The 27,161-nt window shown below is 40.8% G+C and overlaps 1 protein-coding gene across 4 annotated transcripts; it reads left to right on the top strand.

Annotated features, from left to right (window-relative positions):
* The first annotated feature begins 192 nt into the window (after positions 1 to 192).
* On the top strand, positions 193 to 25,994 carry LOC119740427 (fumarate hydratase, mitochondrial-like). 4 transcript variants are annotated; one of them, XM_038215731.1, is made up of 13 exons: positions 199 to 395; positions 800 to 1,061; positions 3,161 to 3,268; positions 7,015 to 7,185; positions 11,458 to 11,586; positions 13,483 to 13,593; positions 15,750 to 15,926; positions 18,603 to 18,758; positions 20,571 to 20,682; positions 21,821 to 21,901; positions 23,348 to 23,551; positions 24,360 to 24,591; positions 25,553 to 25,994. In XM_038215731.1, the coding sequence occupies exons 2-13, from the start codon at positions 810 to 812 to the stop codon at positions 25,743 to 25,745; spliced, it is 1,926 nt and encodes a 641-aa protein (XP_038071659.1). In that variant the 5' UTR covers positions 199 to 395; positions 800 to 809; the 3' UTR covers positions 25,746 to 25,994. The 4 variants fall into 4 exon arrangements, with proteins under 4 accessions (XP_038071660.1, XP_038071661.1, XP_038071662.1 ...); XM_038215732.1 differs by lacking the exon at positions 800 to 1,061 and having other exon boundaries at positions 193 to 395; XM_038215733.1 differs by lacking the exons at positions 800 to 1,061; positions 3,161 to 3,268 and having other exon boundaries at positions 193 to 395.
* The last annotated feature ends 1,167 nt before the right edge of the window (positions 25,995 to 27,161 follow it).

Below are 27,161 nucleotides of genomic sequence, written 5' to 3'. Positions count from 1 at the left end.
TTCTTTCAAATCACAAATGTAAGCCACACAGAGGTACTAAAGTCAAAAAAATATTTCATTTTGCATAAAAAAAATCGCAGCTTGAAGGTTATTTGTCAGAAAATGTCCTCAATTCGAAAAACATGTGGGCACATGTACCTAGACAAAACGTGAACTCGTCCAAGCTAGTCTGGTACCTCTCGGTATATAAACTGCAGGTTGTGCGCGCCGCGGCGTCCAGCATGCAGTGTGCACGTGTTGTGTTTTTTGTGGAACCTGCCCCAGTCATCTGCTGATAATCGAGAACAAAATTCTTGCGCCAAATGTTAGGTTTTCATCGTAACATCGTGAGGCCGAATTTTTTGTTTTATTCAGTTCGAAAAGGAGCTTCTGTTTGTCGACATTTAAGTGATATGGTGCGTGGCGCTGATGGTTGAAAATATACTTTAAAAAAGGCCAAAGTTTTATTCCAAATTGAACTTGAGTGTTGGGTTGACCATGGAGGTGTGTTCTTATTCCTCCATGGGTTGACAGCCGGATACTTGGCTAACTTTGTATAAATTTGTAATTTGTATGAATGATACATCAATCATGCAGTTGTATTGAACTTGAAATTGTATGTTACTCACCAACTTAACTTCAATCGGTCCAAGTTAGTATAAAGCTGATAGTGACAACCCCAACACTGAACAGTGCTGCCCTACGCTGCCCTGCGCTGCAGTGTACTGTACACAGCACATATGCTGAAACTTGAACCTGTGTGTCATTTAGTGTCAATTAAAATTAAATAACTTTCTTTCGGGCCTACTTGTACTACTAGAAATCGCGATATGGATGAAACGGAAAATAGAATCATTTTTGATGAGTTCTGCCACGAAACCTATGCAGAGTCTAGGACAAGCCCGGTTGTAAGCCGTGAAAAACTTGAAATCGTCGAAAGGGTTTTGAGAGGTGATAGCAAAGCGAGTTCGTCGGATCAAAGATTGAAACGCTTTAGAGCCTTTACCCAAAAGCACAAGCTGGTGTTGGCAAGCCTCCAGTCATGCGGTAACGAGGAAGAGTTCGTAGCAGTCAAGGAACAAGTGAGTATTGTTTGGGGGGGGGGGGGGGGGACATGTACCTCTCGGTATATAGTTCAGCAGAAGTATGTTTTGTATGTTAATTCAACAGTGAATATACAAGACCATCCCGCACTCAGAATTAGGGAAAGGTAAAAACAACTTTTTTTAATTGTGAAATACCAATTTCTCCAAGTGGTTCCCAGACAACATGGACAAAATGGAAACCCATGCAGGCACACTGCTGTTCGTTCTTAACTCAAAATCTTGGGGTCCACGATTCTAGTTAAGGGTACCGGTAGTCGGTAGCAACTTACTTAGTGGAGTGTCATGGCCTAGCGGTTTCAGAGGCAACAGTGGCGTAGGTTTGAGCCCGCTGGGTGGACACTTACGCCCTTAAGCAAGGCACTTAACCATTTTTGCTTCATCCTTCGGATGGGACGTAAAGCCATAGGTCCCGTGTGTGTTAACCCAAGCGGTCATGGCAGCGGCCGCTAATCCTCATTGGAATGCATTTGCCAGCTGTGGTAAGCCGTGGCACGCGGCTCGTGGGTAGTTCCACAGCTGCTGCTTTTGTGCAGTCCCGCTACCACACAAAGGCTGTGCAGTCATGCGGGCCACTTGCTCTATGTGTGGAGGAATGTCCCCATTATGATTATACCCCGTCCTTAAAGGGAAAATACAACATTTGCAAACATCAAAAAATAAAACTACCAAATCATTTTGAAATACCTTGCTGGACTGTTAGTGAATGACAATGTAAAGTATCCTGTAAAATCATGGCACCTGGTATACTGTCATTTTCAAGAAAAGTGGTATTTTTGTATCAATTTCCAACGCTGGCCGACCAGCGTTGGAAAAAACTGGCTTTTTTTTTCAAATACTGGCCCCTGTTGACCATCGCACTTGTTTGCAATCGATTACACACCTATGAACGGGTACAAGCCAGCTAGACTAGTTCCCTGACCTTACAATTCCCCAATATATGTAAACTGCTCTGTTTCTTCTTAAGTGGAGTCAGGGAACCAGACTACAGGAAAATGATTGTTTTTCTTGGTTTTTATAGCATTTTCGAACCCAAAACCTCAAAAAAGTCAGTGTAACTATATTTGCTATATATTTCCAACCCCCCAATTCCATCCATTTCTGAAAATTACAGCAAAAGCACATGATGTATATTCCGTTAAAGGGGTTAAATGCACGTAAAAGAACACAGTGACACTTATCGCTAAGAGAAGGGGTTTGCCCCGGTGTTTCTGGCCTCCTGTATAAACTCCCATGCGGAGTATTTAGGAGATGAACCAACTAAGAAGGCTAGACCAAGTAGGACTCGGTAGCACATTAGAATTGAAATCAAGATACAGAATATTGTGTTTATGTGTGTTCTGTTTTCTTGAAATACAGAGCATTCCAGAGCTAAAAGTTCCTCAGAGTTTTTTATTAAGCATCTGGCTGCAGATTTTGAGAAATTTTGTGAAAAAATCCACAAATTACTAATGGTTTACTCTACCTTTTAGGTACTGGACAACTCTTCTAGATTTGAGAAAATAAGAGTTATGGTGCGGAGTCATGGGCGCCGCCAGGATTTTTTCTAGAGGGGGGCAAAAAACATTTTTGTCAAAAAAGGCTTGTATTTCTCAACACATTCTCGATTTATCAGTTTTAGAGGGGGGCAGGGACATCCCCCCCCCCCCCCCAACTCATTAAATTTACACCACTTTGTCTTCGCGCCTCTTTTTCTTTTCTTTTTTTTCTTCCTTTTTTCTTCCTTTTTGTTTTTTTTGTTTTTGTTTTTTGCTTTTCCAGGGGGGGGGGGCAAGTGCCCCCCCCCCTTGCCCCCCCCCTTGCCCCCCCCCTTGCCCCCCCCTTGCCCCCCCCTTGCCCCCCCCCTTGCCCCCCCCCCCTTGCCCCCCCCCCTCGCGACGCCCATGTGCGGAGTATGTTATTGACCATATTATTTTTGTTTTGTTTTTTGTTTGGGGGGGGGGGGGTTTGCTTGCAATATGTCCTAATCCCTGTTTGCCACAATTATTTGAATAACACTTATTTATGTTCTAACATTTTTTTCTTCCAACTGTTTTTACTTTACATTGGATTATGCCATTTTTTCGCTTTCTTTCTAGAACGAAACATGTAAGAGGGTTGTATGCTTTGAGGACTTTTTCGATGTTATAAAAGATGTACACGACAATGTTGTTGGCCATGGCAGCTCCAAAAGTACTTTCAATGCGGTAAGACAATAACCTTTAATGGTTCATACATCCTCCAAAATCCTCTTTGCAAAATGGAGGATTTTACAGGACTGAGGTTGTATCCATGGCAAAAATGCGTGGCTGATTTCGGAGGATGCACTTTGTCAAGGTCTTGGGCTGTACCCTGTGTTGGTTATGCTTAGTTGTGCATAAATTTAGACCTAGATTATACTTGAAATCCTCTGCACTTCTCCAGGATGTCACTGGCTCAGCCTCAACAGGATTTTGCAGGATTGAGGCAGTGGTCACCCTTCCAAGGACCACATTCAAGAAATAACGGAGGATTTTGCAGGATTGAGGCTGTATGCTATTTTGACATGGAGGCAGTTGGAGGATTTTGCAGGATTGAGGTTGCATCCTAGCAAAAATGCCTAGGGAGTTAGGGTTAATGAATTAAGCAAAACACATGCTTCAGGGGCAAGAAAAAATAAACCCTTTTTAAGCCCTTCTTACAAATGTAGATCGAGTAATGTAGATCGTCTTATGTTGTAGTGGAGTCCATCACAATTCGGGCGATTCACAATGCAGTGCGCCACCAAAAGTTTCTCCCAGTGCATTGTGGGAAAAAGTCGACAAATTCGTAGCGCGGGGCATTTGAAATTATTCGTTTTTCCGGTCAGTAGTTTCGTAAGCGTATGATTCCAGTATATCTGTTTGCCCTTTTCTCTGCTTTTTATCAATATGGTGTTTTATGTAAGGCGGCAGAACGCCATACCCCAATCTATAACAAATTGTCTACTGACACTCATGGGCCATGTTTTGTCGACCGCAAACTTGAAAAAATGGACTCTGCATTGTGAATCGCCCGAATTCCTAACAAGTCTTCCAGTCACAAGTCAAGTCACAAACTATTTGAATAAAATGTGATGAAAGTTGTCCTTCGATATTACTGTTCATCCCCCCTGTTGCTTGTGACAAGACTTGTGTTTTATTTCTGACTGAAATAGTGGTGGGCTCGAAACCAACACTAATTAAAGGGGCACTGCGTCCTGAAATCCCCGAAAATATCATGATTTGGATTGTTTACTTAGCCTATTTCAAAATTCTGGTTGAAAGGAAACAAACCTAATGTCGTACCGTTCCCAAGAAAAGAAAAAAAATCCAGATTGTTTACGTCGGACACGGAGTGTTTCCTGTCGTTTTCTTTCAATGTACGATGTACGCTGTGTGTGTCTAGTATTACACACGTACACAGCACCGAGCTAACGAACAGCGGTGACCAATCACCAATGCACAATATGTGATTCTTTACCGCAAAAGGCGAACCGTTATGGCCGGAATCCCAACCAGCACGAACATCCCGACTTTTTGGGGTCGCAAAAGTGGACCCTGAAAGTCGTTCTCGCACGAATAACACAAGAATACTACAGAAATGCCCAACTTTAACCCTAACTCCCTAGGCCTTTTTGCTAGGATGTAGCCTCAATCCTGCAAAATCCTCCAATTGGCCTCATGGAAAAATTGCATATATAGCCTCAATCCTGCAAATTCCTCCGTTGTTTCTTGAATATGGTCCATGGAGGGGTGACCACTGCCTGAATCCTGCAAAATCCACCGGCTATGACTGTCAATAGGCTGAGGCAGAGGCAGTGACATCCTGGAGCAGTGCGGAGGATGTCAAGTATAATCAAGGACTAAATTTATGCAGGGCTGAGCATAAACAACACAAGGTCCGGCCAAAGACCTTGACACAGTGCGTACTCCGAAATCAGCAACGCACTTTGGCCATGTAACCTCAATTCTGCAAATTCCTCCAATTTGCAAAAAGGATTTTGGAGGATTCAGGGCGGTTAGGGTTAAAGGATAGTTGTGTGGATATTTATATCCTACTTTTAAATGTTCTTTCCGATTAATATCATTAAAATCTTCAAAATTTACTTTTCATAGAAAAAGCAAAGAAAAACCCCCCAAATAACCCTAAGTCTCCTGACTTGCCTATGCATGAGCATTCCGATGCACGTTTCTTTTCAACTTCTTCCCCATTTACAGACAGAGTGACAGTACTGACATATACAGTTTTGATACGTACAATGTACATTTTGAGTCAGCCACTGTGTTCTAAAAAAAAAAGAATTTTTATTCTCTTGTTTCAACTTCAATGTTGCATGCTGAAAGCCTGCAAATGCCATTGAAAACTTCTGAGCCGAGAGCATTGACCTTAAACATCTGGCTCATTTGAAGCATTACTTCGTTCTTCAGTGTACAGGATATATTGAATAGCAGTTCAACATTTAAAAAAAAAGAAAATTGGGGGTGGTTGTGTGGGTCAAAACAATTTGATATTTAGAAACATTGAAAAGTTTGAATGGCCCCTAAAAGAAAGCTTATTAAGTGGGCTCTTGCATCCTAGATCTGGAAAACGCTTCATGCAGAACTTCTGTAGAAAAAAATAGGGGGCGCCCTTTGGGTTTCCTTCTGTTTTTACTCACCCTGTAGATAACCCAATTGATGATCAGTCATTGCAAATGTTGAAAGAAAAAAAAACCGTGAATTTGGACTGAAAAACATTTCTAGCATTGAAAGGCTGGGCACGTGGCCGTTCTCGACCAATAAAATGACAGTATCCAAGCACACGGTATAACACATTTATTTGTTACCCTTTCTGAACAAAATACTTGATGCCCGTCAAGGGCGTTAATCGCTATTCAAAAGTGGGGGCACATACCGTGATCAGAACTAATGTGAGCGCAAAGCCCTTACGGCGTGGGGTTCAGCAGGCCCCAAAATTTTTATTTAGTCTAGATGCTCTCTGTGGTGCCATCTGAGGCCATTTCTTACCACTTTAACCAATTTCTTGTTTGAGCAAAAGATAATCATTTAAAGGGAATATACATCATTTGCTTTTGCTGTAATTTTCAGAAATGGATGGAATTGGGGGGTTGGAAATATATAGCAAATATAGTTACACTGACTTTTTTGAGGTTTTCGGTTCGAAAATGCTATAAAAACCAAGAAAAACAATAATGTTCCTGTAGTCTGGTTCCCTGACTCCATTTAAGAAGAAACAGAGCAGTTTACATACATTGGGGAATTGTAAGGTCAGGGAACCAGTCTAGCTGGCTTGTACCCATTCATAGGTGTGTAATCGATTGCAAACAAGTGCGATGGTCAACTGGGGCCAGTATTTGAAAAAAAGCCAGTTTTTTCCAACGCTGATCGGCCGATCAGCGTTGGAAATTGATACAAAAATACCACTTTTCTTGAAAATGACAGTATACCAGGTGCCATGATTTTACAGGATGCTTTACACTGTCATTCACTAACAGTCCAGCAAGGTATTTCAAAATGATTTGGTAGTTTTATTTTTTGATGTTTGCAAATGTTGTATTTTCCCTTTAAACATTTTCGAGGTTGGAGTCGTTGAATCAGCTATTCTGAGCTATAGGGGGTGGTGTTCGGAGCCAGTTTAAGGGCGCGAAAAAAAATATTGATTCTAGTTGCTCTGTGGTGCGATCTGAGCCAATTTCTGAAAACTGTGACCATTTCTTTTTGGAGCAAAAGATAGTATTTGACATAATAGGGCCCTGTAAATGAGACACACGAGTTCAAAAATCTGGGGGGGGGGGACATTTGATATTGTGTCTCCCATCCTTCAAAAAGTGGGGGACATGTCCCCTGTTCTCCCCCCCCCCCCCCCCCCCTAGGATTTGACGCCCATGATGCCCGTGCACAAGTACACTATCCACACTTTTCACTCTCTTCTTTTCATTTCTCTTTTCATTCAGATCCAATCGAGGTATGCGCTCGTACCAAGGAAAGCCGTAGAGAAGTTTTGCTCTCTTTGCGTGACCTGCCAGCAACCCAAGACATGCAAGACGCTTAAGAGGAAGCATACACCACCCGTGAAATGGACTCCCATTATCACACCAAACAGAAAGTCCAAACATAAAGGCCAAGTAAGTTTATCAAATCCGATGTCAGTATGTATCTATGCCACATGAAGTATTATTAAATAACAGTTTTGATAGAAGAATTGAATGCTTTTTGCATAGGATAACTGTACTAGTGAATTCAACATGATTTCTAAGTAGATGAATGGTCATACGTGTACTTTCATGAAACAGTTAACACAGTGTATATCATGCGTCAGTCTTCATTCCATGCAATATTCGTTGTAGATATAATAAGTCTGCTTTTACTTTTTCCCTTTAATTAATTGTTTTGTTTTCATGTCCTTTTTTTCTATTATAACAGTATATATATCAAATATATGTTTTCTATGTGCCATTTTTCAAGTGCAAAACCATTATCTGTGGATGCTTTTGTTAAATAAAGTTACTATTTGTTCATAAATTGTCACTTTTCGTCACTCCTTTTTTTCTAGTGCTGGTGTTTGAGTAAGGCCCAATTTCATGGCTCTACTAAGCATGGAAAATTACCAAGCATATGAGAACCCTCAAAAGCAGTAGATACATACGTACATGTGCCGTACATTGTACATGTACATCTCACAGTTTTGGCTTGTAAACTGTGTCTACAACATGTAAGCATGATGTAAGCAAAATAGCAAAAGCATGATGTAAGCAAAATAGCAAGTCATTACAATAAGTAAATAGCCATCCTCCATACAAACAATCAGCGTTGAAATACGCGCGATATTCACACACAGATGGGTATAATTGCATACACCCTCGACTTACTGAAACCACAACTCCTAAAAGAAACGGTACTGAACATAGTAACTGTACCCCATGTAAATTTAGTTTGTCTGCCTGCTGTAGAAACCAAATATTTCTGCTTGTGGAAAAATTTTATGTATGTACCTATCGAATTCAAAATGACAACATTTGCACTTCGGGCATACTGATTCTGTCAGACATTTATTAACAATGCGTTTAAGGCGTCTGAGTCGCTCAGCCTGATGGCCCGCGGGGCGGTCTATTTGCCTGTCGCTCACGAAGTCTATTCATAAAGTAACTGCACAGTTAGTTGCTGTCAACTCTTGTGAATATTCAAACCAAATTTGAATGAAATTTACAAAAATTTACTGTATGTACCTATATTATGCAATATTCCTAAACCATTAATCAATCTGAAGTTGATTGACTGTATAATCGGCCGATAACCCAATTTGGCTTGTGTGTGCGCCGGGAGGGCCGCGTGTGCAACTCGCCGTGCACGTGCAGTTTGCTCTTCATGCACAGTACTGCATGGTCACCGCGTATTCGCTAAATGTGTATTCATTACTTCCCAAACCAGTGCGCGCTGTAATTGGCTGTATGTAAATGAAGTGATATCATAGCTCATTAAAGCTTGTCACCTCGCCCGTGCGTTCTTATTGTAACGTGCGTTTGTGCTGAACTCCAGGATTGGCCCCAGGATTAACAGAAAAATTAATTTTCTCACTACTCAGGCCTAGTCACAGCCTCCATCCTAAAAAAAAATGGATTATAAAGCGTAGTCCCCTCAACTTCGGCTCTTCAGACTGTTTTCCCCAAAATTTCATCGGAAGGGTTCCTTGCAAAATGACCTTGTTGCAGAGATGCAAATTTATTTCGTTGAATATTGGTGTAACCTGAACAACCTAAAACTATTTGTGCAAAATCGTGAGAAAACTAAGAATCAACAAGGGTCCTCTAATGTGCTGCTCTCCAACAAAAATATCATTAAATCACTGTTACCAATGTAACCTGTGAAAGTATTAACCGGACAAATTACAATTATCATTATTTGATCCATTCACATACCCTACTTCATGCAGTGAATTCTCGATAAGTCAAAACCTGTTAACTCAAAAACCCTTCTAACTCAAACTAAAAACTTACTCCCATCTATTGTTGTTGAATAGAAAATCCATTGGATAACTCAAAACTCTACTTTTAAATTTGAGCCTATTCCCCTGAGGTTTGACTTATCAAGATTCCACCGTGATTGTGACCTGTCATCACAAAATGAGCTTAAAATCAGACTTTTGAGAATTGAGATATTTATTTGTCTGGATTCGACACAACAAGAGCATTCCAATGGTATGTAACATTAAGGGGTACTGAGTTCAGTAATTGAAATATAGACCACCAACTTGCTTGAAGTTTTAACACTGATGCTTGAGAAAATGGCGTTTAAAATTCCTGCAGTTGTGTTACAGTGATAGAGCAGTCAACTTATAATAAAGGGATGAAATTGGTTTAAAGATGTTTGACAAAACAAAAAACTTAAAAGAAAGGTAAAACAGGACTTCAAGATCTAAAGGTTTACCTGAAAACAAAAAAAAAACAGTGACAATTTGTCTAAAAATAATTGTCTTACTATTGACACATGTTACAGGAGTTCAAAACAAAATTATAAGGAAAACATCATCGAAACGGCATTTTTACATGTAATAATTGTCCAAGAATATCTGTTTCATTGCAAATTTTCCTTTTGGGTTAAAGTATTACGGAATGGACGACATGTACACACAACACTAAAGAAAAAAATCCACTCGACAAGCAAACTTTGAAACACCAGAACTGACCATCATGTACAACCACTGATCTCTATATAAAGACTGGATAGCGGATATCCATACACCATTCACACAGTAGACTTTGCATATTGACCAATTGGCCCCTGGTCTCGCGAAGATGCCGCGTATACGAACGTTCTACGCTGTATCAACAGTTGACGCGCATTTTGGTCACATACACATATTATGATGTTCTAAAAAGGACACATTTCTGTAGTGATTATTATTTCCAAAATGCCGAAAAAGTGAACTGTGGCATTAAAAAAGTAAACCATGACGTTAGAAAAATTGTAAACCTTGGTCAGTGGTGGTTGTCAAAATATAAGTTAAAGTGAACCGCGATGTTACAAAAGTAATCATGCTGTCTATAAAGTCGGCAACTTGTCCTTTGTAGATCACCAGCCGGTCTCACCAGTCTCACCAATATGGCGTCAAATTCATTCATTGTGCGGCTCCTTATCCGCTATCCAGTCTTTATATAGAGATCAGTGTGTACAACACACCCTCCAACTGGTACTGCGCTCCCACACAGCTTACTTGCCTCTTTTCACTGGTGCGCTACGGTCTAGCCTGGTTATCTTGCGAGGTAGCAGAATGTCGACATCCTAATTAGTTGGGCCAGCCCAATTAACTACAATACTATACATGTAGATGTTGTTGAGCTAGTCTCATCTCAGGGCATCTCATCTATTGTAGGACAGTGTTAACTACAGCTTGGACCGATGCTATCGGGTTCGTTAGTGTGACGTCAATTCAACTTGAACCGCACCCACTGCGCACGGCGTAGCAATGGATCCAATGGAACTGAAAGAAGTGCAAAGTGGCATGTTCAGCCAATGGGCGATCGTTATCAGTGGTGCGTGTGCGTGTATGAGGCCGTCACTTATGAACCAGATAAAGTTGGGGCGTAACAAAGTCATCACATATCAGTCATGTCAGTATTGTAGTCAAGTCCATCACAAGTGTAGTCCTAAGTAATTCACAAGTCATTTCATAAGTCCAGTCACAAGTAAACAGGGGTTTGATCACTAACAAACGCATGCTTTGTCACTGTTCATTTGAATAGCTTGTGACTGGACGTTGGAGGAGATGACTTGAGATGACCCTGTGATGGACTTGTGAGGAGTCAGTGATGGACTAGTGATGGACAGGGTGACCGTAAGGTCATGACTAAATTTTGCTAAATGCACTTCAAAAATCTGCCAGATTTATCAAAAATCTGCCAAATTCCCCAGAATTACTCGAAATACACTATAAACACTTTAAATCACATGCAGATGTTGTAATGTTGCCTTAATTAATGTTCAAATTACATTATAAACAATCTATAGCCACATAAAGATAATATGAAATTGCGTAAATTTTAGGCAAGACGCGGTTGCATCACGACGAAATCCGGTTCCCAGTGAACCTCAGCAACTACCGGTAGACCAGGCAACCTGTCCTATTTTGCAAGGATTTGTCTGAAAAGATTGAAGCTTTTGTAAACAAATATACCATTTTTTTTACAAATTTGCTGTTTTTCTGTCAAATAACCATTTTTGCAGTATTCTGCTAAAAATCTGCCAAAAAAATCCATTCTGTCAAATTTTCTGTCAAACTGGGTTTTTTTTACAAAAAATCTGTCAAAGTTAGCCAAAAATCGACTAAAACGGTGACTATAGTGATGGACTTGCAATTTAGTAATGCTGTTGATATACGAGTACTTCTTTTTTTTTTTCAGGCTAAAAAGTTTCGTATTGAGACAGACACCTTTGGTGAGTTGGAGGTTCCGGCTGACAAGTACTATGGAGCCAACACGGCCAGGTCCTTCATGAACTTTGACATCGGAGGAGAACGGGAGAAGATGCCAGTATGTACATTTTGTTCTGATTTGCTGGTGATTTTTTTGTCATTTTCCTGTTGGCTAAGCAATTCATCATGTTCACTCTGCAGTGTTTATAGGTGGTTTCTACAGGGTCGTTAAAAAAACAGGACACCCACTTTTGACAGCAATTTTCACCTACTTAATGAACTTATCTTAAATATTTGTTCACATAGTAGTAAAGTATAGGCCTTTCACCATGCATGGTGAAAAAAGCTTAGTAAATGTCGTAAAAATAGTGATATTATGCTAATTTGAATACAAGTCACCAAAATCAGTCTTGTCCACGGGTTATTCTATGTAAATTGGACGTTTTCGTAGTTCATAAAAATTATAAAACCTTACCACAAAAATATATTTTGCCCTGGTGACTTTAATTGAAGCTGTCCAATTATTCATGTCAGTGTTAAGATCATCTACTCAATGAGCTGTCGGCTTAAGTTCATTGTTGCATAACATCACATAACATAACAATCAAACGTCATGCCCTTTCAAATAAAGCTCCGATAGCTGAGCATAACATAACAATCAAACGTCATGCCCTTTCAAATAAAGCTCCGATAGCTGAGCTCAGTCAAGCGAAGGGAATGTATACATCCGTGGACAAACAGGTTTCGCGCATGAAATGTTCAAATTAGCATAGCTCAACGACGAAATGTGCAAATGCAACGATTTTTTCGTCACATTTGCTTAAAGGCCAGTACTTTAATAGTTACTAATTGAAAGTTAAAAATAATTTTTAAAAATAGGTGAAAATTGCTGTCAAATGTGGGTGTCCTTTTTTTTTTAACTACCCTGTATTCTGTCCGTCTGTCCTCGGAGTGTGTGTAATTCACGCCAATAATATCTTCCCTACCTGCACTATGTGCACCTCTTTTTTTACACTGTTCGGTCCACACCAGGAATATCTTACCGGTACACAATTTTACAGGTAGTGAAGACCGTGTGTACATGAATTACATACAGTGGGAAGTGTGGCCTAGTGGTAATGTCACTCATGATCAGAGGGCCCGGGGTTCGAATCCAGCTGCTGGCCATGTGTTGTGTCCTTGGGCAAGCCACATCACCCGCACTTGCCTCTCTCCACCCAGGAGTATATATGGGTACCCGTATTAGCTGGGGAGTAACCTGCGATGGACTAGCATCCCATCCAGGGGGAACAGAAATATTCTCAGTCGTTTCATGCTGCTGAAACCGGAGTTAAAGGGAATGTACAACATTTGCTTTTGCTGCAGTTTTCATAAATAAATGGATTCGGAGGATTAGTATGTTATAGCAAATATTGTCAAACTGACTTGCTTCACGTTTTGGGTTCGGAAAAGCTAAAAAATCCAAGAAAACCAACTGTGTTCTTGTAGTCTGGTTCCCTGACCCCACTTAAGATGAAACGGAACAATTTATAGACTTTGGGGAATTGCAGGTCAGAGAATCAGTCTAGCAGGCTTGTACCCCTTCACAGGTGTGTAATCAATTGCAAATTAGTAAATGCGGAATAACTTAATATGAAAAATTAGGAGGAGTTTTGGAGAGAGAAAAAAAGTTTTCTCCAACGCTGGTCGACCGACCAGCGTTGGAAAAATACAAGTTTTCTTGAAAATGTCAGCACACCAGGAGCCACGATTTTACAGGATGCTTTGGACTGTCATTTCCTAACAATCCAGTAAGATATTTCATGATAATTTGATCAATCTGTTTTTTGATGTGTGCAAATGTTGTATCTTCCCTTTAAACTCCGGCCTGATGGGCCACATTGGCTCATGACGGACTTTCCTTCTTTTTTTTTGACACAGTATCACACATATACTTCTGATCCCCTTTGTAAGCAATATTCAGCAGTCAGTTTCTTTCCACACTTGATCATTAATATCTCCCATTCTATTTTAGGTGCCTCTAATTCGGGCATTCGGAGTTCTCAAGGGTGCTGCTGCTGAGGTGAACAAAAAATTTGGACTTGATCCAAAGAAAGCCGAGTACATTGTCAAAGCCGCTAAAGAGGTAACCAAGCAAACAGAAATGCTTTGATGTCATTTAGTTTCCATTAATAAATACCTTGGAGAGTTGATGGTTTCTGTTTGGTCCAGACTCGATCACGTGGCCAGGCATTAACGGTGATAATGGACCGGCTTCAAAGATCAAGCGAATAAATGGCCCCTGAACCAGCATTGATCCAGCCCCGTTCAGCCCCATGCAAGCCAATGATCGGTCAAAATATAGTAACAGTCCTGCGGTAGCTTGTAACAATAGAGCACTGCACATGCGCTCAACCCCCATCGCGTGAGACTGACGCGCGCGTACGCAACACAGTTGCTAGGGATGCGTGGGTGCGCGCACGTAAGGAAGTTTTGAAACGACATCGTACAGCAGTACAGTGCAGTATATACTGAGGATGTTTACGACGAAAGCGTAGATTTACAATTTATTTTCTTTGAACACTTCACCCACCGACATATTTACCTTTCCCAAACCAAGCATAGATTCCGGACACAAGAAATGTGTAAACGAGATTTCAGCTTCCGCCATCAGGTAAAGAACCTTAAAGGCGGTCACCCCACACCCGGTCATTATCACGCAGTGAAGACCGGCTCCTCACACTGTTATTACCTCATTAATTCAACAGTCGCCTACAGCAGAGTTGTACAAGTCAATCAAAAGTCAAACACATGTCATCCAGTCCCAAGTCAAGTGACGGGGGATGAGTTGTGACATTCCTTTGTCACTACTTAGGCCATCAGCCTGGGGGTTTGGCCTGTATCAAATCAGGTTATAAATGATTATAGTGCGCATGAGCAAGGTACACTGCCCCTAGAGTGGTAACAAGCATTTCAATGGACATTTAAAATTTAAAAAAAAGGGTGATAACACCCAAAAAGCTGCAACCGCTGCAATGCTATCACATATTTTCCAACTCTAGAGGTGTATACCTTGCCAAAAATCGCTATGACGATTATTCCCCTCATTTGATACCGGTGGCCAAAATTTTGGACTGAGGCTGATGGCCTAACTCATCTGCTGTCACTTTCAACCTGATATTGTGACCTGATTGACTTGCGACGGGCTTGTCTGCGAGTTGGCTTCTGAGAAGCTGAGTTGACCCTCTGCTGCAGTAACTTACGCAGCACTAGATTAGCAAATTTCAACTAGCTTTTTCATGCTACACTCTTATTTTTTTGATCGTATGTTTTTACAACATAAGGCCAAGAAGAAAAAGAATTGTGTGCTTATGGTAACGCCCTTAAAATTATGGTAACGCCCTTAAAATTATTCAGGTAGGTAGGAAAATTAATAAATTTTGTTACTTTTTGTGTATGTGTGTGTGTCTGTCGGTCTTTCAACTAACTTTGTTTACTTGAGGATACTTCTAACGGTATTCCGTTTAATTAACCTGTTTAAATGTATGATTAGCCAGTAACACACAAACAACTGGCATGGAGAAGATTTTTTATTTTCAACATATGCTTTACTTTAAATTTATGGCCACATGTGGCAATATAAAATTCGGTCGGAAATTTGGCCTAAAAACATCCAGGTAGGTCAGGTTATCATAAACACACTATTTTTTTTTTAGGCCTTCCCTTTGAAAATAACAGTGCTTATGGTAACGCCCTTAAAATTATGGTAACGCCCTTAAAATTATTCAGGTAGGTAGGAAAATTAATAAATTTTGTTACTTTTTGTGTATGTGTGTGTGTCTGTCGGTCTTTCAACTAACTTTGTTTACTTGAGGATACTTCTAACGGTATTCCGTTTAATTAACCTGTTTAAATGTATGATTAGCCAGTAACACACAAACAACTGGCATGGAGAAGATTTTTTATTTTCAACATATGCTTTACTTTAAATTTATGGCCACATGTGGCAATATAAAATTCGGTCGGAAATTTGGCCTAAAAACATCCAGGTAGGTCAGGTTATCATAAACACACTATTTTTTTTTTAGGCCTTCCCTTTGAAAATAACAGTCATTGGAATATTTTCAACAGAATGTAACAACTTGTAAGGAAGAAGGAAAGATACGTTTTCTTTTTAAAAATCCTTGTATATACACTTCAAATGAAATACTATTATTTGTTTGAAATCCATTAACATTCACTGTACATTCGTTTCGAGATTCCATGAGAAATTATGAGTATTTCTTTCTGTCTTGCCTCCAGCTTGAGGAGGGCAAGCTAGACAGCCACTTCCCGTTGGTGATTTGGCAGACTGGGTCTGGTACCCAGACTAACATGAATGTGAACGAGGTGATTAGCAATCGGGCCATCCAGATGCTGGGGGGAGTCATGGGCAGCAAGTCCCCCATTCATCCCAATGACGATGTCAACAAGAGTCAGGTAAGTTTATTCCTTGATTTTGTTGGTTTGGAATCTGCAATGCAGACGTGATACATTTCTTTTAAATAATGCTGTAGACAATTTTCTTTTGTACATTTACCAAAAATGTAGGTGCTCAGAGTTGGTTAAAAAATGCAATGTAAGCGTCAGTGTTAAAGGGTCCATGCGGTGAATTTTTCTTGGGAAGATATTTTGTGCAACTTTCTACTCATCAATGTATGAAAATATTTGAAATCCCTTTTTGGTTCATTTGATTGAAAAGTGCACTTCTTTAAAGGGAAAATACATCATTTGCAAACATCAAAAAATAAAACTACCAAATCATTTTGAAATACCTTGCTGGACTGTTAGTGAATGACAGTGTAAAGCATCCTGTAAAATCATGGCACCTGGTATACTGCCATTTTCAAGAAAAGTGGTATTTTTGTATCAATTTCCAACGCTGATCGGCCGATCAGCGTTGGAAACAACTGGCTTTTTTTTCAAATACTGGCCCCAATTGACCATCGCACTTGTTTGCAATCGATTACACACCTATGAACGGGTACGAGCCAGCTAGACTGGTTCCCTGACCTTACAATTCCCCCATACATGTAAACTGCTCTGTTTCTTCTTATATGGAGTCAGGGAACCAGACTACAGGAAAATGATCGTTTTTCTTGGTTTTTATAGCTTTTTCGAACCCAAAACCTCAAAAAAGTCAGTGTAACTATATTTGCTAAATATTTCCAACCCCCCAATTCCATCCATTTCTGAAAATTACAGCAAAAGCAAATGATGTATATTCCCTTTAAACATTAATACAAATTCTATGCTTTTCCGGACAACTGAGGGCGCTGTTGCTTTGATGTCATTCCAGGAAGACACTGTTCAGATTAGGGGTTTTCTGTTGAAGCTGTGGAGCCAAAATTTGCTCATTGAAAACATTTGTGAGAAAGGGTTGCTCATTGGCTTACTGCCATGTGCTTACACAACGAATCACCAAGGAAAAGAAAATTTACCAAAGCCAACTATCCAAAATTCTAGCAACGGTGTGCTGAAACAGCTGTAACATTGAGGTATCTGCCCCGCATGACATCACAGTTTTGCTCATGAATATGGAAATTTGCATAAGCATAAAAACCAAAACGAAAATTGAAAATAAGGTTAAATAGGACACACGGGTGAAATTTCAAAGATTTTACATTGCACGGGCCCTGTCCAAGTCAAACAAGTTCAGTTGCGAACTATGGTCAACCATAGTTAGACAAACTGGCGATCAAGTTGGTTGTTTCACCGGTTACCAATTGCAAGACGTATTATAATGTGCAGTATTGAGCAAGGACCAAGAAATTTCGCGATGATGCTTGACCATCTGTCAATCAGAAATGTTCACGATTCATCAGAAATGCGAAGCAGAGAAAGTCAGTTCTTAAATAGTAATAATAGGAATTTATAAAATGCCTTTGCTGAAGGATACAAAGCGCTGAAAACAAATCAACAGAATTGGTAAATGAAATCAAAACAGGTACGTCTTCAAGAGTCCCTTAAAGTGTTCAAATGATGATGCATTCTGGATGGTGCTGGGGAGAGAGTTTAATGTTTCGGGGCCCAGCAACGGAGAAGGCATGGTCCCCTGCATTCTTGGTGATGCGGGGGATAACCAAATTTGCTTCCGAGCGGAGACCTTTACATTTTGGTTTGCTGAGGTCGTCTTGTGAATGCACTCGTCTATCCTGTTCTCCTATATGGCTCAGCAGCCTGGACCATCAAGAAGGCTGAACAAAAGAAATCAGAAGCCTTCCAGATGTGCTGCTATTGTAAAACCCTGAACATCTCTTTGCAAGACAAGGTACAAAATGACGAGGTGTGGAGGAGAATTTTGGCTGATGGTAAGGCCAAAAAAAAAAAATAAGTCAGTCTCTGGTCAGCGCGCGCGTCGATTTTAATCATGCGCGTCGATCTTTTTTTTTTCCAAAATGTTCCGCGGTAACTCCAACAGCGCCCTCTATTTCCGCACCTCAATTTTTTTTACCAAAGAGCACCAAGGAATGGGAAATTGCACCAAGGCAAATGATCGAAAGCACGAAGGCAAATTATGGAGGACACCAATGTACATGAGGACACCAAAAAAGCAAAATAGTACCTACCTTGTCTGTACAATCCAAGCTTGAAAAAAAAAAAAAAAAAAGCCACGTGGCCGCGTCAATTCCGGAACTTTGGTCTGACCAGAGACCGAATATTTTTTTTTTTTGGCCTAATCCACCAGAGTTAATTACCTTACACATCCACAAAACCCAACTTGCCTGGTTTGGACACATAGTGAGAATGGAAAACAACAGAGTTTCAAAGGGTATCCTGCTAGAAACAGTGACTGGGAAAAATAGACGGGGTAGGCCAAGGAAGAGATGGGAAAATGACATCATGGTTAACAGCACCTTCTACCTGGAACACCGTAGAGCGCAAGACAGACAGGAGTGGAGAGCAAAAATTCGTGGAGCCAATGTCCTTTTGGACATGGTGCAAGATTAGAGGTCGATGACCACTGAAGCGTATGATGAGAACTTGTCAGACACGATCTTGTACATGTTACGTACTGTTTTGAAGACAACCTGTTGTTCTTTTTTTTTTGTTCTGCAAGAATTGTTTTTTTTTTTTTATTATATCAGTATTATTTGTCCCTCCTCCTCTTATCAGAGTTCCAACGACACATTCCCCACTGCCATGCACATAGCAGTTGCCTTGGAGATCCAGAGTTGTCTGTTGCCAGGGTTACATGCGCTCCATGATGCATTGCGGCAGAAAGAAGAACACTTCAAAGAAATCGTCAAGATTGGAAGGACTCACACTCAGGTATGGTGTATTTAAAATGAATTTTTTTTGGTCGTTCTATAAATTTGTGGTCCATTTTTTTCCCTGTCCCCGTTACATCTGGCATTAAGATTCTCTAATTCTGATGCACTCCCTAATGCAGTTGTCCTCAAAGAGTGATTATGAAAAGCAAAGTAGTTTCTACTTGTATTAATAAATTTTACAGTCACTATAAAAAAAAAACACATCTAAAAATAGGAAGTTCTATTAGAACCACATATTAGAACTAAGTTACTAGAAAGAGTCGAAAAAACATATGCAAAGTGTGTCTTAAATTCTTGCTTTATGTCTTTGTTCTACTCTGTTAACATACTTTGTAAATTAGCCATTTGTGAGTTACCCACTGAGTTTGATCCAACTGATGTGTGATACACTGACCTGTTCAAATGCTTGGCACATTTTACCTTGAATTCTTCAAATTACTGACATTTTTGCCAAGTTAGAGCAAGCTTTTGCAAATTTACATAAGAGAAGCCAATCCCCATTACAGGTATACACAGGTAGTTCCCTGGGGGTGCGATTGGCACAAATGGCCTGTTCCTGATTTGGCCATAACCCCTTCCCCCACCCCAACCACACCTGCTCCCACCCCCACCACCCCGCCCCCACCCCACCACCCCCGTCCCCACCCCACTACCCCCGCCCTCACCCCACCACCCCCGCCCCCACCTTTGGTTTGTGTACATTTGTCACTGTGCTTATGGTCAGGTTTGACCGAGCTACTGTGGTCACCTGACCAAAAGTTGTGATCTAATTGGTCAATGTGCACTGATTGACAGGAAGTGTCCAATTACTCAGATGGAGATTTTTGGTTTCTGTTATCATGTAATGCGCAAAATTCCATCTTATGAATAGTTAATGCGGTACCCGCTGCTATGTACATCAGATTTGGACCAGCCAACTGATCCCATTAGCTTGGTGGTTGAGTGGTAAGACATCTGCACTAGAAAGCAGGAGGTCGTGGGTTTGAGTCCCACCCGAGTGATTTTTTCCAACTTTCACTCGGGAGGTATTAAACACACTGAGTATACAGTGTTTATACGTCGGTGAAGGGCAAAACCTAATTTGATTTACATCACCCCGACGCAAAATTCCATCTTTACAATGTAAAACTTCAAAACTTCAATCTAAAAGTTTAAAGCATGTGAGGCATTCTGGCAAAGTAAGACAGAACTGGGCAGAGGTTGAAAGTAGGGTTTGAGGGTATTAGGAAAGAGAATAAAACTGCTCCTGACAATACTCTTTGTTGCACTTCAATCGGGTATTCAATAAGCCATTTGCGAGTTAAATTTGAATAAAATCTGGAACGCTGACTTAATCCAATGCTTTGCACATTTTAACTTTGCATTCTCCCGACCAAAGAGACTGTTACTACATCACGTGATTCGGGGCAAGCCTTATGCTAGCAACCCCCAGCTCTGGCATGGTCTGGTGTCTTTGTGCCATTCTCACCCATTGTGAGCGATGTATTGATGCTGAGCGTCTCTTACGTAACTATGCAAGAGCTTGCCCCGAATCATGTGATTAGCAACAGTGTCTTTGGTCTGGAGAATTCAAAGTTAAAATGTGCCAAGCATTCTGAGCAAGTCAGTGTACCAGATGTTATTGAAATGTAAATCCCAAAGGGTATAGGTTACTCGCAAATGGCTTATTGACAAGTTATGGCTGATTAAAGTTCACATTTATCAGCATGTCGAAACTTTATTCAAATTTACATTCCCAAGTAGCAGAATGGATTTTGTTGGGTCATTTGAAGTTTTCATTTTGTGAATTGGATTTTGTTTCTGTTGATAGGATGCCACGCCCTTGACCCTCGGCCAGGAGTTCGGTGGGTATCGGACACAGATAGCCAACGGCATGGACAGGGTGCAAGACACCCTGCCAAGACTCTATCAGCTGGCAGCAGGTAGGCCCAAGAGTGTTTTGCATCAGATGTGTACACCTGTCTCCATTTTAGGCAGGAGTTAGGGGGTGGCTCTGTGTGACCACTCACAAGAGTTCCAGCTAGTGTTGCGCATTTTGGAATAATTTAGTATTTGATTATTCTAACTTTGACTTGATCGAATGCACAAATATTGAAATGCGCTGATCAAATGTTACATGCACTGGTGGGGTTTAGCATATCGAAAAATTGACAAAGAGCTTGTTTAAATAAGATAAAGAACATCATGTATGTATGGATACATTTATTCGAGGTAGCGGAATGGCTGATATTAGGCTAATTTCAAATGAGAATTTGAGCTAATATATGTGGCGTTCCTGGCAGAATGAGACAAAACTGGGCTGAAATGAGGGTTTGCAGGTGTTAGGAAAGAGAATAAAATTCTCCTTACAATACTGTTTGTTGCACTTCACTCGGGCATTCCGTTGACAAGTTATGCTGTTTAAAGTTTGCATTTATCAACATATCAAAAAAGTAAAATACTGAGAAAAAAGGCCTTCAAATTTTCGAGTTTTGTAGTCGTGCAAATGAAAAATGCCAATTGTTTCAACTTAAAAACACTTTTATTCCATTATTTTTTGTATTATTCCGTAAAAGATGTGCAGCAGACATATCAACGATAACAAATATGTAATCTGGAAAAGAAAAAAAAAATCACCTCCATTTGTTTGTTTTTTGCATTTTTCTACACTATGGCCTGTGCCCAGTTCCGTCTCAATTTGCCAGAATGCCTGACATATTCCACATGGAAGCTCTTGAATCATAGTGGAAAATTGCCTTTTGACAAAAGCGTGGCATTTGACAAACAATACACCACGCAATACAAGTACATTTTCTCATCATCTCCCTGAGTCCGCTCACATTTTTCAACTGTTTCAATTGATACAAATGCTGATCAGATATTGGGTGGATGGTCGAATATTCAAATGTTGGGTATATTCGGTGCAGCCCCAGCTCCAGCGGGTGGGACAAACCGCCTGTGCGCGCACTGATTTATATACGTATGATCCAAAGTACGCACCAATCATTTTCATCTGAGTGATGGCCTGTTCCAATGCTCTTCATCCCTGCCTTATTCGTGTCATTTTGTCCCCTCTCGTAGGTGGGACCGCAGTTGGGACTGGGTTGAATACCAGGATTGGCTTTGCCGAGAAAGTGGCCGAGACGATTAAGAAACGCACAGGTATGGACTTGAATTTTGCTGGAATTGGTGTTATATTTGCCAGCTGATATATTGAGATGCTTATAATTTATTTGTCCTAGCTATTGAAGCATACTTACAGTGTATTAGCAACATTACATGCTTGATACTGTTAGTTTCAGCTGGATTAAAAAATAATTTTAAAGATGAACAAAGAAATTGACTGAAGCGGGGTTTGAACATGTGACCTCCGGATTGCCGTTCCGGTGTCCTACAAATTAAGCTATTCTGCCTTAGGCCAAAAAAAAAAGTCTCCGGTTTCTGGTATGCGCGCGCGTCGCCGTAGCCATGCGCGTCGGCAAAATGAAAAAGTTTTTTTTCAATGAAAGATGATGTCTCAAAACCGCCAAACTCACTGGTTTGACTGGAATCCTGCTGCTGCACAATTTTAACGTGTTTTTAGATGGGGTTATGATCGAGAATAAGCTTTATGTGGCCTCTCTGGTCTCCCATAATATTTGCACTAAGTTTAGTCGGGCACCATTTGCAGTCATCAGCCGACGTTTGAAGCAAAAAAACTTTTTGGGCAAGCTCCATACCAGAAACTGGAGCCTTTTTTTTTTTGGCCTTATGTTGGTGGTCCCCCATTTTGTCAGTGTCTTTATTCAACAAGCGCTAGTCAGAAGCCATAAACTGTATACACACATGCCATGTAGCCAGGGATCACGTCCAACACTCAAAGGCACAATGCTAACATTAGCATTATCAAACGGGGATCACTCAGAGAGGATACAACATTTTATTACAATTAATTGTGGTTTATTTCAGAAGTTGGATAAAAAAAAAGTTAAAAGTTATGGCAAAAACGGTCAGTGACTCATACCAAACCCATATGGTAAAGGTTAGTTTTGGGCAATTCCGTAAATCCAAATGATGTCAGACCACATGATGTACATGTACCGGTACAAGGTCGTTAAGGCATGGTGGTACATATACCTAATAGTTTGGTCTGTAGTTGTTTTCTACTTATTAGACGTCACATATTAGGCCCCCAAAAAAATAGTTCTGCTTCCGGTTTCCCTACCTACCCTTTTCTAACAGCCCCTACCCTAATTTTTGTATTGGAAAATTGAGAAAAAAACACCAAAAACCATCAATTTCTACCTTTTACCCTTGACTACACGCAGACGCCTCCATATGATCGTACACAAAAAAATTCCCTACCTACCTACCCTATTTTCAAATGCCATGCAATCCGAAGCAGAACTTTTTTTTTCTTGGCCTTAGGGATGTATCACATTTCACTTTTCCAACAGCAGCTCATTAATGTCTCTGACATGTTTGTCCGAATTTACGGAATTGCCTTATCAGTTAACAACTGATACAATGGGCTTGTCTAATAATCAAATTTCAGTTCATTTGGGACCTAAAATCTGTTGTTATCCGCATCATGTGCAATTCACATCCGTTCCATCATGGCCTGTCCAGGTTTGCCCTTCGTGACGGCCCCCAACAAGTTTGAAGCCCTGGCTGCCCGCGACGCCCTATTAGAGGTCCACGGCGCCCTCAATGTTGTGGCGTGCAGCATCATGAAGATAGCCAATGACATTCGCTTCCTGGGATCGGGGCCGAGGTGTGGGCTGGGAGAGCTCAGTTTGCCGGAGAACGAGCCCGGGAGTAGCATAATGCCTGGTGAGTGGGATATTTGTATGAATCTTGAGGCCAACGTCACAAACTTAGGCAAGTACGTGGGAACATGCTGACAAGAGAAATAGCCGTAGTTCTTGAAGACCATTTTGGATGAGTCCCTAAGTTTACAGAACCCATGCAAGGAAATATGTTTTATGCCATCCTTGAAAATGCACCTTTGAGTCCCATTTATTGTTATTTTCAATTTTTGTTTTGCCATTTTAAAGGTTTTTTTGGGTGCCTTTTTATATTTTTTGGGTTCACAATTTGAACAGAAAACCCTTAAACTGAACAGTGTCTTCCTGAAATGGCATCACCGCAACAGCACCCTCAGTTGTTCGGAAAAGCATGGAAAACTTTCAATGTTTGAAGAAGCGTACTCTTCAGTAGAATTAAGCAGAAAGGGATTTCAAATAGTTTTCATACATTTAAGAGGAGTAGAAAGTTGCACAAAATGTGGTAACCAGCCCAATTGCCTTGTGAAGTGTACTGCTTGTGACTGGTACTCTTCTCCTTTTTGCTTACCATATAAATTTGCAACTATTTCCACTTAGCAGTTTCATGAAATTGAACGCTGCCTAAAAAGGGAACGTCAACAAGAACTACAAGCCTCAACTTTGGGCATATGTCTTCAACTTCAAAGAGATGGCAATCTTCCCAAAAAGTGATATCTGTTTGAAATCCGACTTTTGAAAAAAATTTGTTTCATTATTTTCATGCAGCTTGTTCAAATCTTGAACTTTTAACTACTTTTGAAAGGAGCTAACCTATTTAGTCTGTGCCTTATCCTGTCTTGTCATTTTCTGCACAGGCAAAGTGAACCCAACCCAGTGCGAGGCAATCACCATGGTGGCAGCGCAGGTCATGGGGAACCAGACCGCGGTCACGGTCGGAGCCAGCAACGGCCATTTTGAGCTGAACGTGTTCAAGCCGATGATTGTCTCCAACGTCCTGCGCTCCATCCGTCTGCTGGGAGATGGCAGCGTTTCCTTCGCGACCAAATGCGTGGCTGGCATTGTGCCAAACACGGACACAATTAGCAGGTATGTTAAAGTTGCTCAACCCATGGCGTTCAGCACATTCCTTTGTTGTTTTGTCTTTGCCCTCCCCCCCCCCAGTTTTCCCCCTCCCCCAGTTTTCCCAGAACACTTTATCTACAAGTAGATTAATTATGTTTATTATCTTTGCTGTTAAGATTCATAAAATTTGGGGCCAATGAAAGCATTAAAACATTAGTACTTAAGACAAAACACGCCACACATGCATTTATACAGCCATAGATAGTGTGCAGCAAATGTTTTTGTACATTTGTTATACACAATTCTGCAGTTTGATACATTTCTCATTCATAAAAACGACTACACCTCTAAGTTGCTCTAGTGGCTTATTTCCGGACCATTGACAATGGTATGCTTGCGTGTACACGGGCTTGAGATTATTTTTTGACTGCCCCCCAAAATTATTTCCTTGCCCCCCAATTGCCCCCCCCCCCCCCAATTTTAGAGTCTGGCGCCGCCACTGCTGATTGAAAAAAAAAATGGGTATCCGGGTACCTGTAAGAGAAACCTTATTCCAACATTCAAATCTCGGAAGTTGTTGTTGAGATTATTCATAAAGGTCGGCACGATAATACTACCGTATCGGTGCATCAATACAGCAAGATACAAGTGTGTATCAGTGAGCTTTATAGCTTTATGGTGTAAATTGCAACTTTTGCGATCATCACAAACATGTAATGCGTTGTTTTCCCATGTAGCTTGGCTTTTATTTTGAAAATTCCCCACAAATGACATTCAAAACCTTTTTCATTGTCAAAGAAGTTGCCAAGTAATTTGCAAAGTTGGTTATGGTTATCCAATCCTATAATACGGAACCGGTTCCTGACATCAATGGTCGGGTACTTAGGTACCAGGTTCCGATGCACAGCCCTAGTGTGTTTTGACTTGTGTAGTGAAGCAGCAATTATACCAGCAGTCAATGCCAGTTTTTCTTTTCATATTTCAGATACCTGAATGAGTCTCTAATGTTGGTCACTGCCCTCAACCAGCACATCGGCTACGACAAGGCCGCCAAGATTGCGAAGCATGCCCACGCCAACGGCACGACACTCAAGGAAGCCGCCTTAGCCTTGGGTCATGTGACTGAAGAACAGTTTGATCAGTGGGTGCGGCCGGAACTAATGCTAGGGCCAAAATGAAAAAGAAAGAAACCAGTCTTGAAATATTATGAGTTTTCAACCTTTGGGCATTTTTGATAATGTGGTGAGGGAAGGGTGGTAGGCTTATTTTTGAGGTTTACTTTCACATTCTGTTTGAACTGCAATTTTATCTCAAGTTTTAATACCGTTGGGCACAATTGCAGAATACCCTGCCACTCAATCTATCCACCTCGTAGCCGGCTACGAGGTCACGGTTGATTGACCTCAATAAACCTTCTCAGCGCTACTTGTATGTACTATGCGTCATGCCCCACTGCACTCTCACTCCGTATCCGCGTAGCCGCCAACAGGGTGGTTGGTTTGGACTTACAATTTTTTCAGCAACTCCCATTCCTTTTGTGTTGCTTCGTTCTCAAGCATATTCAAGGGGACTCCCACTTTGTATCCGCGTAGCCGCCAACAGGGTGGTTGGTTTGGACTTGGAATTTTTTCAGCAACTCCCATTCATTTTGTGTTGCTTCGTTCTCAAATAATGGACCCCCACTCAGTATCCGCTTAGCTGGCATGGAAGTTGAAATGTTTCTTTTCCAGTGATTCCAACCGCGTAGCCAGAGATTTTAGGGGTGTATTTCCGAGTGGCGGGGTATTCTGCAATTACTCCTACCGTTGGACTAATGCCTCTAATACAAGAGAATTAGTATATAATTTGGAACAAATCCAAAGAACTCCTGTTATATTTTATTTCCATTGGATGTTTGTATTTGTATTCTCGTTTAAAATATATGATATTTGTTTTGCCAGTTACATTTTTGGAAGTTCTGTCCCAAAGCCAATATTGAGCGGGGTGGTCAAGCCCACAACAAAACGCTTTGGATGAAAACATGATTCTGTTGTTGTGCACCTGAAAGGGGTTTTCTTTTTCATGGTAGAAACCGCTTCAAATTAACCAGTTCGCGCAGGCATTATTTTGACAAGAACGGAACGAGGGGCGGGATTAATTTTCACTCAACCTCAAGCCAGACGGTTTGAAGCCATCACCCTCGGGCAGCACACTCATATTTCCGGCCTCGCTCGCCGCGAGCGGGTCGCTGACAGATATTTCCGGCCTCGCTCCCTGCGTGTTTATCCGTCATCCGTTCCGAATACCACAAAACCTTTGCGTGTATACACGTCATCCGGCGCGAACTGGTTAAGAAATTAAGTGGCTATACTTGAAAATGGTAAATTCTGTCATTTGGATGATTGGGTAGTGAAAGTGGAATTGCTTGCATTTGGATGATTGACATTATTGTCCATTTTTCTCAAAGTATGTATTTTTTTTAAAAATTAAATTTTAGTCTATTGTTTTGTTGCGAGCCGATAATTATCACCAAGTAGTTTTATGTTTTTGCCTGCATTACTTTGACTGTGATGTAAACTTAACTGCTCCACTGTTGCGTTGCACTGAAAACCAAC

The sequence above is a fragment of the Patiria miniata genome, unplaced genomic scaffold (assembly GCF_015706575.1).
Source record: "Patiria miniata isolate m_02_andy unplaced genomic scaffold, ASM1570657v1 HiC_scaffold_5, whole genome shotgun sequence".
Taxonomy (NCBI): domain Eukaryota; kingdom Metazoa; phylum Echinodermata; class Asteroidea; order Valvatida; family Asterinidae; genus Patiria; species Patiria miniata.
Note: the sequence above shows the minus strand (reverse complement) of the source record. Positions and strands in the feature narration are given on the sequence as shown.